At 48.4% G+C, this 16,546-nt stretch overlaps 1 protein-coding gene across 1 annotated transcript; it reads left to right on the top strand.

Moving 5' to 3' along the window:
- The first annotated feature begins 8,653 nt into the window (after positions 1 to 8,653).
- On the top strand, positions 8,654 to 16,007 carry MYL11 (myosin light chain 11). The gene is made up of 7 exons (XM_085618469.1): positions 8,654 to 8,713; positions 10,855 to 10,950; positions 13,428 to 13,503; positions 14,127 to 14,231; positions 14,341 to 14,419; positions 14,789 to 14,837; positions 15,513 to 16,007. Exons 1-7 carry the CDS (start codon positions 8,711 to 8,713, stop codon positions 15,615 to 15,617), a joined length of 513 nt encoding a protein of 170 aa, XP_085474595.1. The 5' UTR covers positions 8,654 to 8,710; the 3' UTR covers positions 15,618 to 16,007.
- The last annotated feature ends 539 nt before the right edge of the window (positions 16,008 to 16,546 follow it).

The raw sequence follows: 16,546 nt of genomic DNA, 5'->3' as shown, positions 1-16,546 counted from the left end.
ATGACTTTGAGTGACTTTTAGAAGAGGGGCTTGCTCCCGCCCCTCTTCTCTCCTGTTCTCCATTGGCTGGCCTCTTAAATGCAGGCCAGCCACTGGAGAAGAGGTCCAGTCACTCCGTTGTAGCCCCGTCCTTTTCGGATCGGGGGGCGTGGTTTTACCGAGAAGTCTCAAGCGTGCCGGCCGTCCCCTTTTTCACCCCTTTTGCAGCTGATGGGCGTGTATTTTTTTTTTTGGTTTTCCCTGTTTGGAAGGTCATTTTGTGTTGGTTGCTGTGAGGCGAAGCATTCCTGGAGCTGTGTGGTAAGCGATCTTTTTTTGGGTGGGTTGGTTGGTAAAGGCATCCTTTATGTTTGGGAACTAACTGTTTGACCTTTGTTTTGTTACAGGTTTCCAGCAGTGTGGGTCGTTCCGGTGCAGCGGCTGCAGGGAGCGCTTTAGTCGGTAAGTATGGCGGGGTTTGCGGGCCTTCGATAATGTATATTGTAGCTTTTGGTAGTAACTGTGTATTTTTTATGTTTCCTTACAGGTCTTCAGCAGTGTGGGTCGTTCCGGTGCAGCGGCTGCAGGGAGCGCTTTCCTCGGTAAGTATGGTGGTGTTTGCGTATGTGTTGTAAGTAACTTTTTTTGTTTTAGGTTTCCTTACAGGTCTTCAGCAGTGTGCCTCGTTCCGGTGCAGCGGCTGCAGGGAGCGCTTTAGTCGGTAAGTATGGCGGGGTTTGCGGGGCTTCGAGAATGTATATTGTAGCTTTTGTTAGTAACTGTGTATTGTTTATGTTTCCTTACAGGTCTTCAGCAGTGTGGGTCGTTCCGGTGCAGCGGCTGCAGGGAGCGCTTTCCTCGGTAAGTATGGTGGTGTTTGCGGGGCTTCGGTAATGTCTATTGTATGTGAGGAAGTAATTTTTTTTTTTTTATGTTTCCTTACAGGTCTTCAGCAGTGTGGGTCGTTCCGGTGCAGCGGCTGCAGGGAGCGCTTTCCTCGGTAAGTATGGTGGGGTTTGCGGGGCTTCGGTAATGTATATTGTATGTGAGGAAGTAATTTTTTTTTTTTAATGTTTCCTTACAGGTCTTCAGCAGTGTGGGTCGTTCCGGTGCAGCGGCTGCAGGGAGCGCTTTCCTGGGTAAGTATGGTCGGGTTTGCGGGGCTTCGGTAATGTATATTGTATGTGAGGAAGTAACTGTTTTTTTTTTATGTTTCCTTACAGGTCTTCAGCAGTGTGGGTCGTTTCGGTGCAGCGGCTGCAGGGAGCGCTTTCCTCGGTAAGTATGGTGGGGTTTGCGGGGCTCCGTTAATGTATATTGTATGTGAGGAAGTAACTGTGTTGTTTTTTATGTTTCCTTACAGGTCTTCAGCAGTGTGGGGCGTACCGGTGCAGCGGCTGCAGGGAGCGCTTTCCTCGGTAAGTATGGTGGGGTTTGCGGGGCTTCGTTAATGTATATTGTATGTGAGGAAGTAACTGTTTTTTTTTATGTTTCCTTACAGGTCTTCAGCAGTGTGGGGCGTACCGGTGCAGCGGCTGCAGCGAGCGCTTTAAGTGGTAAGTATAGTGGGGGTTGCGGGAGTTAGCTAAGGCATATTGTATGTATTTTAAGTAATAATTTTTTTATGTGTGTATTTACAGGGCTTCAGCGGCTGCAGGGAGCGCTTTCCTCGGTAAGTATGGTGGGGTTTGCGGGGCTTCGTTAATGTATATTGTATGTGAGGAAGTAACTGTGTTTTTTTTTATGTTTCCTTACAGGTCTTCAGCAGTGTGGGGCGTACCGGTGCAGCGGCTGCAGGGAGCGCTTTAAGTGGTAAGTATAGTGGGGGTTGCGGGAGTTAGCTAAGGCATATTGTATGTATTTTAAGTAATAATTTTTTCATGTATGGTGGGGTTTGCGGGGCTTCGTTAATGTATATTGTATGTGAGGAAGTAACTGTGTTGTTTTTTATGTTTCCTTACAGGTCTTCAGCAGTGTGGGGCGTACCGGTGCAGCGGCTGCAGGGAGCGCTTTCCTCGGTAAGTATGGTGGGGTTAGCGGGGCTTCGTTAATGTATATTGTATGTGAGGAAGTAACTGTGTTTTTTTTTCTGTTTCCTTACAGGTCTTCAGCAGTGTGGGGCGTACCGGTGCAGCGGCTGCAGCGAGCGCTTTAAGTGGTAAGTATAGTGGGGGTTGCGGGAGTTAGCTAAGGCATATTGTATGTATTTTAAGTAAGAATTTTTTCATGTGTGTATTTACAGGGCTTCAGCGGTGTGGGTCGTGGCGTTGCAGTGGTGTATCTTGGGCGATTAGGTAAGAGTACGCCATTTTTTATTTATTTATTTTATTTCTAAATTTTAGAGGGGTACTGTTAGACGTTTTAAGTTTAGTTAGCTTTGTTTGTTATGGATTTGTTGTATAGCAATAGGCTTTTTTGTCGTTGGGAGTGTTGTGTATTTTTACTGGGGTTGTGCCAGGGTTTGTTGTGAATCTGCGTATGTTGAATTTTTCTTGTTTTCACGATGCAACGCTCGGCGGAAGACAGCTAGAAACAGGTAAGTGAATTTGTATTTTACGTTTAAAGTTGGACTTGGAGAATTAGTGGGAGGTAAATGTGTGGGTCGTTCCGGTGCAGCGGCTGCAGGGAGCGCTTTCCTCGGTAAGCATGGTGGGGTTAGCGGGACTTAGGTGATGTATATTGTATGTGTGGTAAGTAACTTTTTTTTTTTCTGTTTTCTTACAGGTCTTCAGCAGTGTGTGTTGTACCGGTGCAGCGGCTGCAGGGAGCGCTTTAGTCGGTAAGTATGGTGGGGGTTGCGGGAGTTAGGTAAGGCATATTATAGTTTTTGAAGTAATTCTGTTTTGTTTTCTGTTTATTTACAGGGCTTCAGCGGTGTGGGTCGTGGCGTCGCAGCGGTGTATCTTCGGCGATTAGGTAAGAGTACGCCATTTTTTTTCATTTCATTTCTCGATTTTTGGGGGGTACTGTTAGACGTTTTAACTTTAGGTAGTTTTGTTTGTAATGGATTTGTTGTATAGCAAGAGGGTTTTTGGGCGTAGGAAGTGTTGTGTATTTTGACTGGGGTTGGCCCAGGGTTTGTTGTGAATCTGCGGATGTGGAATTTTCATTGTTTTCACGATGCAACGGTCGGCGGAAGAGAGCTAGAAACAGGTAAGTGCATTTGTATTTTACGTTTAAAGTTGGACTTTGAGAGTTAGTGGGAGGTACATAGATTATGTTATGTTTGATATCTAATTCTTTGTTATGTGTCTGTTTTTGTAGGGTCGTGCCGGTGCTGCGGCGTAACTTCAACGAATAGGTAAAAGTATGCCAATTTTACATGACTTCATTAACTTATTGGTGTAGTGTTAGACACTTTATCTTTTTGTTGTTTTCTTTGTTATGGATTTTGTAGTATAGCAATAGGGTTTTTGGCGTCGCAAGTGTGGGGTCGTTTTCGTGGGGTTGGGCCAGGGTTTGTTGTGAATCTGCGGATGTTTACTGTTCATTGTTTTCCCGATGCTACGGTAGGCGGAAGACAGCTAGAAACAGGTAAGTGCATTTTTTCTTATAAGTTTAAAGTTAGACTTGGTAAGTTGTTGGTAGGTAAATTTTATGTCTATGCGTAGTATTTCATTCTTTGTTATGTGTCCAGTTTTGAAAGGTCGGTCCGGTGCAGCGGCGTCACTTCGGCTATTAGGTAAGAGTACACCATTTTTCAGCATTTAATGCAATTATTTTTGATTGTACTGTTAGACTTTTTATTTTTAAGTTGCTTGGGTTGTTATGGGGTTTGTAGTAGAACAAAAGGCTTTTGGGTGCTCAAAAGTATGTGTTTTGAGTGGGGTTGGGGCAGGCTTTGTTGCGAATCTGCAGATGTTGACTGTTCATTGTTTTCACTGCGCGACGGCCGGTGGAAGGAAGCGACAAACAGGTAAGTGTATATAGTTTATACGTTAAAAGTTGCACTTGGAGACTAATTCGGAGGGGAATACAATAGGTTTGTGATTTTTTAAAAGTGTTTGCTATGTCTCTGTTTTAGGAGGTACGTACCGGTGCAGCGGGGAGCGCTTTAGTCGGTAAGTATGGTGGGGTTTGCGGGAGGTAGGTAAGGCATATTGTATGTTTTTGAAGTAATTCTGTTTTGTTTTCTGTTTATTTACAGGGCTTCAGCGGTGTGGGTCGTGGCGTCGCAGCGGTGTATCTTCGGCGATTAGGTAAGAGTACGCCATTTTTTTACATAGCATTTCTCGCTTTTTGGGGGGTACTGTTAGACGTTTTAACTTTAGGTAGTTTTGTTTGTTATGGATTTGTTGTATAGCAATAGGCTTTTTTTGTCGTCGGGAGAGTTGTGTATTTTGACTGGGGTTGGCCCAGGGTTTGTTGTGAATCTGCGGATGTTGACTGTTCATTGTTTTCCCGATGCTACGGTAGGCGGGAGACAGCTAGAAACAGGTAAGAGAAAGTTTTAATATACGTTTAGAGATAGCCTTTGAGAGTTAGTGGGAGGTAAATAGGAAATGTTATAATTTATATCTCAATCTTTGTTATGTGTCTGTTTTTGTAGGGTCGTTCCGGTGCAGCGGCGTAACTTCAACGAATAGGTAAAAGTATGCCAATTTTACATGACTTCATTAACTTATTGATGTAGTGTTAGACACTTTATCTTTTTGTTGTTTTCTTTGTTATGGATTTCGTAGTATAGCAATAGGGTTTTTGGCGTCGCAAGTGTGGGGTCGTTTTCGTGGGGTTGGGCCAGGGTTTGTTGTGAATCTGCGGATGTTTACTGTTCATTGTTTTCCCGATGCTACGGTAGGCGGAAGACAGCTAGAAACAGGTAAGTGCATTTTTTCTTATACGTTTAAAGTTAGACTTGGTGAGTTGTTGGTAGGTAAATTTTATATGTCTATGCGTAGTATTTCATTCTTTGTTATGTGTCCAGTTTTGAAAGATCGGTCCGGTGCAGCGGCGTCACTTCGGCTATTAGGTAAGAGTACACCATTTTTCAGCATTTAATTCAATTATTTTTGATTGTACTGTTAGACTTTTTATTTATAGGTTTTTTTGGTTGTTAGGGGGTTTGTAGTAGAACAAAAGGCTTTTGGGTGCTCGAAAGTATGTGTTTTGAGTGGGGTTGGGGCAGGCTTTGTTGCGAATCTGCAGATGTTGACTGTTCATTGTTTTCACGGCGCGACGGCCGGTGGAAGGAAGCGACAAACAGGTAAGTGTATATATTTTATACGTTACAAGTTGCAGTTGGAGAGTAATTATGAGGCAAATAAAATATGTTTGTGATTTTTTTAAAGTGTTTGTTATGTCTCTGTTTTAGGAGGTTCGTACCGGTGCAGCGGCTGCAGGGAGCGCTTTAGTCGGTAAGTATGGTGGGGGTTGCGGGAGTTAGGTAAGGCATATTGTATGTTTTTGAAGTAATTCTGTTTTGTTTTCTGTTTATTTACAGGGCTTCAGCGGTGTGGGTCGTGGCGTCACAGCGGTGTATCTTCGGCGATTAGGTAAGAGTACGCCATTTTTTTTTCATTTCATTTCTCGATTTTTGGGGGGTACTGTTAGACGTTTTAACTTTAGGTAGTTTTGTTTGTAATGGATTTGTTGTATAGCAAGAGGTTTTTGGGGCGTAGGAAGTGTTGTGTATTTGGACTGGTGTTGGCCCAGGGTTTGTTGTGAATCTGCCGATGTTGAATTTTCATTGTTTTCACGATGCAACGGTCGGCGGAAGACAGCTAGAAACAGGTTAGTGCATTTGTATTTTACGTTTAAAGTTGCACTTTGAGAGTTAGTGGGAGGTACATAGATTAGGTTATGTCTCATATCTAATTCTTGGTTATGTGTCTGTTTTGGTAGGGTCTTCCCGGTGCAGCGGCGTAACTTCGGCTATTAGGTAAGGGAACGCAATTTTACATCGTTTTATTTAAATAGTTTTTGGGGTACTGTTAGATTATTTGTCTTTATGTTGTTTTCTTTGTTATGGATTTAGTAGTATAGCAATAGGGGTTTTTGGCGTCGCAAGTGTGGGCTCTTTTTCGTGGGGTTGGGCCAGGGTTTGTTCTGAATCTGCGGATGTTGACTGTTCATTGTTTTCCCGATGCAACGGTAGGCGAACAGAGCTACAAACAGGTAAGTGGATTTTTAATATACGTTTAGAGATAGACTTTGAGAGTTAGTGGGAGGTAAATAGAATATGGTATGATTTATATCTCATTCTTTGTTATGTGTCTGTTTTTGTAAGGTCGTGCCGGTGCTGCGGCGTAACTTCAACGAATAGCTAAAGTATGCCATTTTACATCACTGCATTAACTTTTTGGTGTAGTGTTCGACGTTTTATCTTTATGTCGTTTTATTTGCTATGGATTTCGGAGGATAGCAATAGGGGTTTTTGGCGTCGGAAGTGTGGGGAACTTTTTGGTGGGGTTGGACCGCTGTTTGTTGTGAATCTGCGGATGTTTACTGTTCATTGTTTTTCAGATGCTACGGAAGGCGGAAGGCAGCTAGAAACAGGTAAGTGCATTTTGTATCTACGTTTAAAGTTGGACTTTCAGAGTTGTTTGTAGGTAAATATAATATGTCTATGCGTAATATCTAATTCTTTGTTAGGTGCCCATTTTTGTACGGTTGGTCCGGTGCAGCGGCGTCACTTCGGCTATTAGGTAACAGTACGCAAATTTACATCTTTTTATTTAATTGATTTTGGGTGTAGTGTTAGACGATTTGTTTTTAAGTAGTTTTGTTTGTTATGGATTGTTGTAGTATAGCAATAGGGTTTTTGGGTGTCGAAAGGGTTGTGTATTTTTAGGGACGTTGTGCCCGGGTTTGTTGCGAATCTGCAGATGTTGACTGTTCATTGTTTTCACGGCGCGACGGCAGGTGGAAACAAGCATTTACAATGCAATGGTCTCGGCATTGGTAAAGTGAGAGCTATTTGCATTGCTCATGACATTATTTTTGTTTATGTTTTTGTTTTTAAAACATTTAAAGAAATGGCATTGTTATTTACAATGTCAATAGCTTAATCACTCTCAAATGCAAGACCTATTGCATTTGCACCCACACACAGAGCCACCTACACACACACTGATTAAGCTATTGACATTGTAAACAACAATGCCGTTTCTCTACATGTTTTAAAAACAAAAACATAAACAAAAATAATGTCATGAGCAATGCCAATAGCTCTAACTTTACCAATGCCGAGACCATTGCATTGTAAATGCTTGTTATTTTTGTAATCACCATTGTATGTAAAAGTATGTAGGTTACAGTCATCAGTCTAGAAGAAGCATATTTTCTTGTAATGTGTATTTTAACACTAAATGGAATTGCTATAACGTTTCTAAGTACCTCAGTATTCTAGGTAGCACCTGACCAGTTCTATTAAAATAATATGTGATTATTTTATTTTTTATCTAAAAATTTAGCAAGCATATCGCTGCTAGGTTTAGGCAGCAGCGTGTTTTCTTTTTTCTTTCTTTTTCTCATGTATGCATGCAATAAAAAATATTTTTTAAGTAATCATCGCAGGAGCTTTACAATGTCAGACGTATTGCCGTTCCAATATTTGTTATGTAACTTTCCAAACACGTGTATAGGGTGGATCCTGGCTCAACGTTGCAGAGCACAGGTGAAGGTGTGCATTGTTTCCGACACGTGTTTCGCTCTTGGCCTTTCAGCCATCGAGATTTCTCAGGGAGTTGAAAGTGCATGTTGGATTTGAAGCAAGTCCCTTCCAGGGTGTATTTCTTTTATGATTCATCTTTATAAACTAAACGCATGGATAATTCTTAGAGGTCCGAGTCTCAGCCAGGCAATATGGCGGAGGGGGGGGGGGGGGGGGGGGGGGGGAATCAAGAAGTCAAACAATCTGTCTCTATCAGGCATGACCCATTCAGCTGTCGGGAATTCAAACAAATAGCAGCCTGCTCCCCCCCCCCCCCCCCCCCCCCAGGCAGGGATCAAAGAAACTGGGATATCAAAGGGCCAACCAGCATGTCACCACAGCAGCCTGACTTTCCCGCCAGTGCGTCGGGTGCGTAAGGTCCTGGAAGGAGTTTCTGGCGTGAACACTGCCGCGCGGGGGCCTAGCTATCACAGGTGCAGCAGCACCGGGCCCAGAAGTGAGGAGCTAAACCCCAATTTTGTTTTTTATCACCAAAGTAGGGGGCAAAAGGACCCGCATCCCTTCCATTAGGGTGGGTGGCACTGCAGTACACCACTACTACTGTGAGAGGAGGGTATAATTCTAGAATACTGCCTCTTCTGTGGGGAATATGTAAAATGCCCCTATGGTTATAGTTTTTCCTGGAAAGATTCGGTGTTTTAATTTAACGCAAAGTGTACCCCTTAGTGCCCACATTTGTGCCTGCACATCGCCACGGTGTGTACTCCCGTCGCACCCACACCTGGGCACCAATGATCTTTGGAGGGGCCCCCGATATGTGCTGAGGCGTTGAAGTCCCAGTCCGGCCGCGTGGGCCCGGGTCCCCTCCTTGCCTCTGTGTCCAATAAAGGAGTTCTACGTCTTGCCAGTAGCCCGGGGGTCTATTTCTGTGCTGGGAACGCGAGCCCTCCCTCCGTCGCCCTCCCCAAGGGTCCCCGAGCCAAACTTGAAGATGCTGCTAAAGTTAGGGCCCGCATGCTAATGAGGAGGGGGGTATATAAGGCCCGGGCCTGGGGTGGAAGTATGTCACTCGGCAGCCTCCAGTCTTCCAGGAACATCACCACCTGCACCAGCTGAGCAATGGTAAGTGTGGAGCGACGACCATGGGGCTGCCCGACAGGCGTCCGGGCCACCGAGGAAGGGTCCCGACAGGTGGCCGAGGACAGCCGGGCACCGGCCCACGGGATCTCCGAGGATGTTCACAGGCCTGTCCGAGGGCCTCCCGAGCTCACCGAGGGGCTCGCGGAGGGTTATCTGAAGACGATCACTGGGGCGGCCTCACTGGAGTTCGAGGCGCTATAAGACTGCGGCCAAGATGCGTGGTCTCTGCCCGGCTTGACGAGGACTTTTCCCGCAGGCCGAGGAGCCCTCGCTCCCTCGTGGGACTTCAGGGACTGCTGTCCGGGCCGGGGGTTCACCTGGCGCCGCCAGGGCAGCTCCCCGAAGCTGTGGAACTTGGAGTGGCAACTCGCTCCATCCGGGACGCCCAGGGCTGTCACCCTACCGGACTCTGAGGGGTGTCATGGCTGAAAGATGGGCTGCTCGGGTGCTCTTTGGCTAGTCACCGGTTCCACTAGAGCTGCTCCCTCGAGCCTCTGAGGGATGAAACAAGGGGATGAAAAACTGAGAATGTTGGCGTGTGCCCAGTTGGGTCTGTCATAATTAGGGTCCTCTGCCTACTGGGGGTTTCAGTCACATCCTTTAGAAGGGAGCTCTGATCCCCTGCACTGAAGTCGAATCGACTCTCTGTGTCCCATCAGTGAACACGCTTCACTTTTCTGTGCCGTTACCCCGTCTCTGCTACTGACTCCTTGTTTGATCTCCTACAACTCCCTTCCCCTTACTTCGCCTGACTCGGCTCACTCTTTGGGTGATCTCAAATACGTCGCCTCATCTACAAGTACCTGTAATCCTGGGTCGGCTTCTTTGTAACCAATAGCAACCCCCTTCATTGCACGGGTTATGCAGGCAGCCCTGTAATCCTCAAGGGGCGAAGCAGCGCAAATGTACTATATATATATACATTTAACCTTTTCCAGTGCTTGTGGGGGTAGAGCAGTCGAAAGTGGGTTCTTTCCTAGCTTACCTCTCTTGCCAGTAATATCACAGGACGACCGGGGCGTCTCATGAGGGTCAAAAGTAGAGACCTTGTACGGTCTGCTTGCCATGGTGTATGGCAGTAAAGGGGAGACCGGCAAAAACAGGGCACCAAACGTGCTGTGTGTGCAGTGTCGTAGAGAACCAGCCCCCCTCTTTAGCAGCTTACGTGGGCGCGGCCACTGCACCCGGTGGCCCAGTAATGTGTGTCCCAGTAAACGTTGATTCGTACTATATTTGGCCTGTTGTGTCTGCAGACAATCTGCCATAAAATGTCCAAGGTAAGAGAAGGGCAAGACAAAGAGGTGGGGGCCAGCTGCTGGTACGTGAGCCCCAGGAAAGGAAAAGGAAATGGCGAGCACATTTAAAAACAACAGATAGAGCAGCAAATAAAGTGAGTGGGTAATGAAAGATAATGTGAGGAAACAAATACGAGAAAATGAAAAAATGATGGTAGATAGAATTGAAAAACAAAAGGGAAAGGAAGGAAGATTGAAAAGAACAAATGGAGGGTGCAAGGGTGGAGAACTGGAAGGGGGAACGTTTAGATGGAGAGGTGAAATAAAATATTAGTGAAAGGTTGAAAGGAAGAATGGGTGAAAGGTTGGAAAAAAGAGTGAATGACAAATGGATGGAAGTGTGAAAGGATGGATCGATGTGTGAAGGAAATAGTCACTGGATGGAATGATGAAAGGATGAGTAGACAGATGGATGGAAAGGTGAAAGGGTGGGTTTATGAGTGAAAAGACAGATTAATTAATCAGTGAAATGATGTAAAGATGGAACATCAGCGGGTTGCTGGAATAACAGAAAGATGGGGTGAAGGATTAAAGAATGGGTGAATCGAAGGGTGGGACAACGCAAGGCTGGATAGTAGGGTGTACATCTGAAGAGAACAATTGTAGGAAGTGTCGGGGTTACTTGCTTCATGCGCTCAGTGTCATTAAAGATTTGTTTCAAAGTGGGGGGTATTTTTACTTTCTGGCTGCTCCCATGGTGTAAGGGGCGAGATAATCTCGAGTGTCTGCATTCACGGAGCAGTGATGCCTCGGCGGCAAGGCCTGGCTTGCTCCGAGGGAGTGTGTGCCGCCCTCCGGCCCCTCTAACCCCCTGCCCTCTCTCCCCAGGCACCCGCAAAGAAGGCCAAGAGGAAGGCAGCAGAAGGCGGCTCCTCCAACGTCTTCTCCATGTTCGACCAAACCCAGATCCAGGAGTTTAAGGAGGTGAGTGTGCCTTGAGGAGCCAGCGACATCTTTTCCATCGGATGCAGGAGAGGAGTTCAGGGCGTCCGCATATTTCCTCCCAGCTTAGTGTATCCGAGGGTCGATGGGGGAAAGGCCATCCCTACAGCCTTCAGTGACCAGTTTACTTATGTCACATAGGCAGGGCCAGTGAAATATATATGACAGGGAACCACATTATGCGGCAGGGCTCACTACATTGTACGGCAAGAAAAAGCAAATTATTTGGCATAGCGAGGCACATTTTGTGATATGATTACCTCATTAAGTCATTTTTACACTTTAACACTATCTTAGCAAAGGTTTCACCTCATTAGTAGAATTCTGACGCCCAAATAGAGCGAAAAGCAACAGAAAGATTATCAGGCAACCTTTGTTGTGATGGGCCTTCTGCGGCTAAGCTTTTTGTTAAAATTGCTGAATATTCTCCATGTGGCAACAACATAGCTATGCGGAAAACACCCCAAACGTGCCGACTTCCTGTGGCCCTGCCCATAGGCCTGACTGGGAGCAGGGTCAGTGGCAGGTGATCAGTTTAGGATGGGGGCATTCTATTGTTCCAGTTTGGATGTGGGGTGGAAAAATCCCTTAGTCTCTAGTTACCCCAAAAACCTGGTCATTTCTCTTATTAAGCTATCAAAATCCGGCTGATGTGAACCACACTCCCCACTCCTAAAGGTTACAGTAGGGGGCAGAAGCAACGCGGGCGGCGTTCCGCACACAGTCACTTCAAAGGAGGGAATCACCTTTTGGAGGGGGCTGTAGGACACGCAGGGACCGCACACATGCACTGACCCGCTCGATTCAGCCACTCCTCACTGACTGACTTCACCGATTCACCGCATTCTATGCTCCCTAGCCCCAGGTACTCACATCCTCCCAGTCCTTTGCATAAGCGATTTACTCTGTTGATTTGGAGGCGGGGGGTAAGCCCTACACTTTAAGATGTGCGGGCGTGTCCTCGCCAGTGGGATGCCTGTGGGGGCCCACGACGGCTCAGAGTGATGACGGGCTAGCCTAGAACTCAGGATGTTTCAAGTCAGATGTTAACATCTTTCCGAGTCCTACTGTCTGTTTTTGTTGTACTTTGCATTCTGGTACTTGTAGTCTTACATGTATAATGCAGATTAAAAACACACAGGGCCGATTGAGCAATTCCCACCTGAAAAGGGACATCTCTACTTCTCTTGCCCAGCGTCTCCCAGAGAGGGGCGTGGCGTAGACACATACAACACCCTTCAGGGTTGGGAAGTGGCAGCGGTGTCTCCACAGGCATGCCCACCTGTGGGTGAGATCAGGGGACGGATATAAGCGGAAGCACATGCCAAGACAGACAGCAACCAACCAGCGCTCGCGCAAGAGCATTCCTTCCATCAGCAGAACGCGAGGAGGGGGCGGGGGTAGACAGCTGTCGAACTTGGGGGGGCTCTGAGGGAGCAGACAGCTGACTGGAGCATTGAATTACACCCCAAGGCTCCTTAAACAGAAACGCAGTTAACCCAGAGGCCCAGAATATCCTGAGATCAGGTGACCCCGCCCAAAGGGACCGACACACCCACCTCGCACCGCATAACCACCACCGACAGGAACATTAGGCACTGCCACTACTACCACATAAGGACACGCAGAGACAAGCTAAGCGTCCCACTCCTACACACACACACCACAAATAAGAACACATAAATAAACAGAGTAATCCCTGCCCACCCAAGCACTTACAAAGAACTCCCCACTCACACAATGACACAGACAAGAAGGCAGCACATACAAACACAGGGAGACTCAAAAACAACAGAGTTAATATATGGCAACATACACACACACAACACCTGCAACAGTAGAGCAAACCACAGCACACACAGATGCTAAGCCAGACACATATGCAGCCAGGCAGACATGATCATGGAGACTCGTAGGGCGACAGCAGGCACATCGGCTCAACAGAACACGCATTAAAAAAAGCAGGCACAAGCAATCCGCAGACATTCACACAGCAACTAGAAGCACAAAAGCACCACCTGTGCATTGAGATTCAGGAATACGCAAACACAACTGAGATCTTTATACAAACCTCACAAGCACAGGTGTAACACACCAGAAAGGGCTTCTTCCACGGTGCAGTTGTGATGGGCGTTATTCCGATGGGTCTCCCCGGAGTCCCTTGGGACAGAGCACCCCAACAGTGCTGCTCCCACTGCGATAGGCCACTTTGGAGAAGACACCCCTTCACTTTGGTGTCCCCATCTATCGACGGTGCTTCGAACAACTTAGATATTCCCAGGTTCTTCCCATAAAATACTTCCATTACAGGTGATTTCCACACCGGGCTGATTGCTGTCCAATAACTGTGCCATGTTCTATGCACCCCATTCTGCTGGTGCATGCCAATGCTGCGGTGTTTTGTCCTCCCAATGATGGCGCACCCGTTAACACTCCCTTCTGCCTCGCTTCCCCTCCAGGCCTTCACCGTCATTGACCAGAACAGGGATGGCATCATCGACAAGGAGGACCTGAGGGACACCTTCGCCGCCATGGGTGAGTGAGCCTGCCCGTTCTCTGAATGTATAGAGGTGGGGTGCGGGGCCAGGCTTAGTGCCATCAAAGGTCACTTTATTTCCGAGATCGCATTAGTCTGCAACGCACCATTTTCTAAGCAAGTATTTCTGGTACCTCAGCAAAATATCCTCAAGGAGGGCTGGAATGTCGGCCCACAATTTCCCTGAGTGCATGGGGGTGGGGGTATTCTCAGTGCGCCCACCTGATCCTGAAACCAGAACAAATAGAGTAGTCCTTCGGCATCTGCTGTGGTGCAGGGCTTCAAACCTTCCAGGGCGGCTGGGCAAACCCACTGGTACCATAGATGTACCGGCTGGCCGATGGACGGTACCAGTGGAGCATTGCACCATGGGATACCTCAGCTGAGCTCCAAGCGCATCATGGCCAGTAACGTCCACGAGTACCTTACATGTGTCAGCTGGCCGGTACCACTGGGGCATTGCACATGGGGAGGTTCTAGTCCTGCGTGCCTTACACAACTCCCGCCCGGGGAGTCTGGAAGCAGGTAGTTGGCGCACGAAGGTGTGGCCCTGCACACCATACATCTGAGGGGCCCGGCGCCCCGACCCTCGGCTCACCTTGCTGCTCCCTCTCCCCCACAGGCCGCCTGAACGTGAAGAATGAGGAACTGGATGAGATGGTCAAGGAGGCCAGCGGCCCCATCAACTTCACCGTCTTCCTCACCATGTTCGGTGAGAAGCTGAAGGGTAAGTCTGGCCCCTGACCCCTGTGGGGGTCTTCATTTGAGCACTATTGGCAAACGGCGCACAGAGCCCGTCGCTCACCCCTCACTGTGTCACCTGCCTCTCCCCACAGGTGCCGACCCCGAGGACGTCATCACCGGCGCTTTCAAGGTCCTTGACCCCGAGGGCAAGGGCTCCATCAAGAAGCAGTTGTAAGTAGCGCGCCCTCCTTCTCGCTTTACCCACCCGGGGCACCCCTCCTCATACAGCCCCTAACCTGCCCCTACATCTCTCCTACTCACGCCGCACGCGCCCCCTCCTCATTCCTTGGTTCCTCTGTCTCCCACTTTGCCTCCTCTCCCACTTCCTTAGTCTATCCACCAATGTCCATCTCTGCCTACACCACCAGCCCCCGCCTCATCCATGTCTCTCTTCATTTCCCTACTTAACTCCCTTCTCCGCCTCTGCAACGGCCCTCCCTCCCTCCACCCCGTCTCCTCTAGTGTTACTTCACCCCGTTCTTTACTGCCCCCTCCTCTCTTCTCCTCTCACCTTCTCTTTCTCCTCCTTCTCTCCCACAGTCTGGAGGAGCTGCTGACCACCCAGTGTGACAGATTCACCCCAGAAGAGGTGAGTTGATACTTTTCTGTTTCGTTGACGCTCCAACCGCTTGCACACACATGTACGGTCCACACCAGGCGTCCACCCCAGAGAAGCGCAAATAGAGTGCCCCCCCCCCCCCACTCAAGGATGTAACGAAGGTGTAATATCACAGTCCCTCAGATTCATAGGAGAGTACATCTGCAGCCGCTTCGTCAGCAGGAGTATCCCGCAAGATGAGTACACAATACAGCGCTTAGGCAGCAGAACTATCCCTCAAAACAGGCAACGTGCAGCCTTTAGACAGCGGAGCTATCCATCAGGATACAGAGCTTTAAAGACCCTTAGAGAGCACATCTACCCCTCTGGCTACATGCCTCTTACAGCAGCCAGACAGCAGAGCTATCTCTCTAGATACACGGCTCTTAACGTCGTTAGACAACCTTTCAACATTTACGTCTAACCCAGCCCTTAGATAGGTGACCTGTTCTTCAGGACACACAGGTTGTACACAATTCAAACAGCAGAGCTATCACCCATTGGGTGCAGGGGGCTTCGAACGCTTACACAGCAGGTGCTTTAGCTCTTAAAAATCCCGTCTCGTGCATCATAGCGCTACAGCTGCTGCCATGGCTCCCCGAGTTCGTGTGCATTATCACCCCTTGGACCACTGCGCCCTCCTGATCACCTCTCTCTTTCCCACAGATCAAGAACATGTGGACCGCATTCCCCCCTGATGTCGCTGGCAACGTGGACTACAAGAACATCTGCTACGTCATCACCCACGGAGAGGACAAGGACCAGGAGTAAAGCGCCCTTCCAGACCTGCCCGGGGGGTGAGGCCGGCCCCGCCCCCGCCACCGGCCCGCACATCGGCCCCGCGCCGGCCGCCTCGCCCGCCTCTTCCGTTCTCTGTACCATAATTTATATTTTGTTTGTTTTATAAACGTACAAAAACTCTAAGAAAAAGACCCATGTTCTTATTCTGGGGGTGGGTGTGGATCGGAGGGGTGAGGGGAGTCCTGGAAAGGGGGTGCACGAAAACGTCGGTGCCCCCACCGCCCTCCACCTGTGCCCATCTCTACCACACGCCAGCACTGAAGTCTTAAGGAATACGAACAGGCGAGGGCTCCGAAAACCAAACCAAGGGGGCTCAGCTCGTGCTCAATAAACCGAGACCCACGTCTTCTTTGTACTCTCTCTCTGTCTCCGATATATCTTTTCAGGGAGGGGCAGGGAGGGGCAGGGAGGGGCAGGGAGGGGCGGGGCGGGTGGGCTTGGGAGGGGTGGCCATCAGCCTGGGTGGGAGGAGCAGTAATTGGTTCACATCCGAAACCACCTTCCGGCCATTGGCACCAAATGCAAAAGGTATCATCATATGGCAGCGCAGCTCTCCTCAAAGCGGACACGGGTTTCACAGAAGCCCTCAAGCTGCCGCCGGCTTCCAAGTCAGGATTGTTTCCCGTTCGCCTTCAGGATCCCCTGCTCCCTATGCCACTTGGTTTCGTTCTTTTAACTTATGGTCATCGCTAATAGACTCACTGGTGTCACATTCTCCCTTTGTCCCTCATGCCCTCCTTGCTATCCAGAGCTCCCTCTGCCCTTGCTCTTGCTCTTCCAGTGTACGCTTCCTGTGCCCCTCGGCCTTTTTATGGCGGCGCCGCGTAGTCTGCGGCGCTCACTGTCCCTGATATTAACCTGTGGCGCCTCAGTCCCTCCTTTCCCCATCTCAGTGGCGT

This window comes from Triturus cristatus, chromosome 7 (assembly GCF_964204655.1).
Source record: "Triturus cristatus chromosome 7, aTriCri1.1, whole genome shotgun sequence".
Classification (NCBI taxonomy): domain Eukaryota; kingdom Metazoa; phylum Chordata; class Amphibia; order Caudata; family Salamandridae; genus Triturus; species Triturus cristatus.
This window is presented reverse-complemented; position numbering and strand designations above follow the sequence as displayed.

Coding starts and splice junctions, on each gene's coding strand:
- MYL11 (XM_085618469.1), top strand. Junction 13,504..14,126: donor GGACACCTTCGCCGCCATGG/GTGAGTGAGCCT, acceptor TCTCCCCCACAG/GCCGCCTGAACGTGAAGAAT. Junction 14,838..15,512: donor ACAGATTCACCCCAGAAGAG/GTGAGTTGATAC, acceptor TCTTTCCCACAG/ATCAAGAACATGTGGACCGC.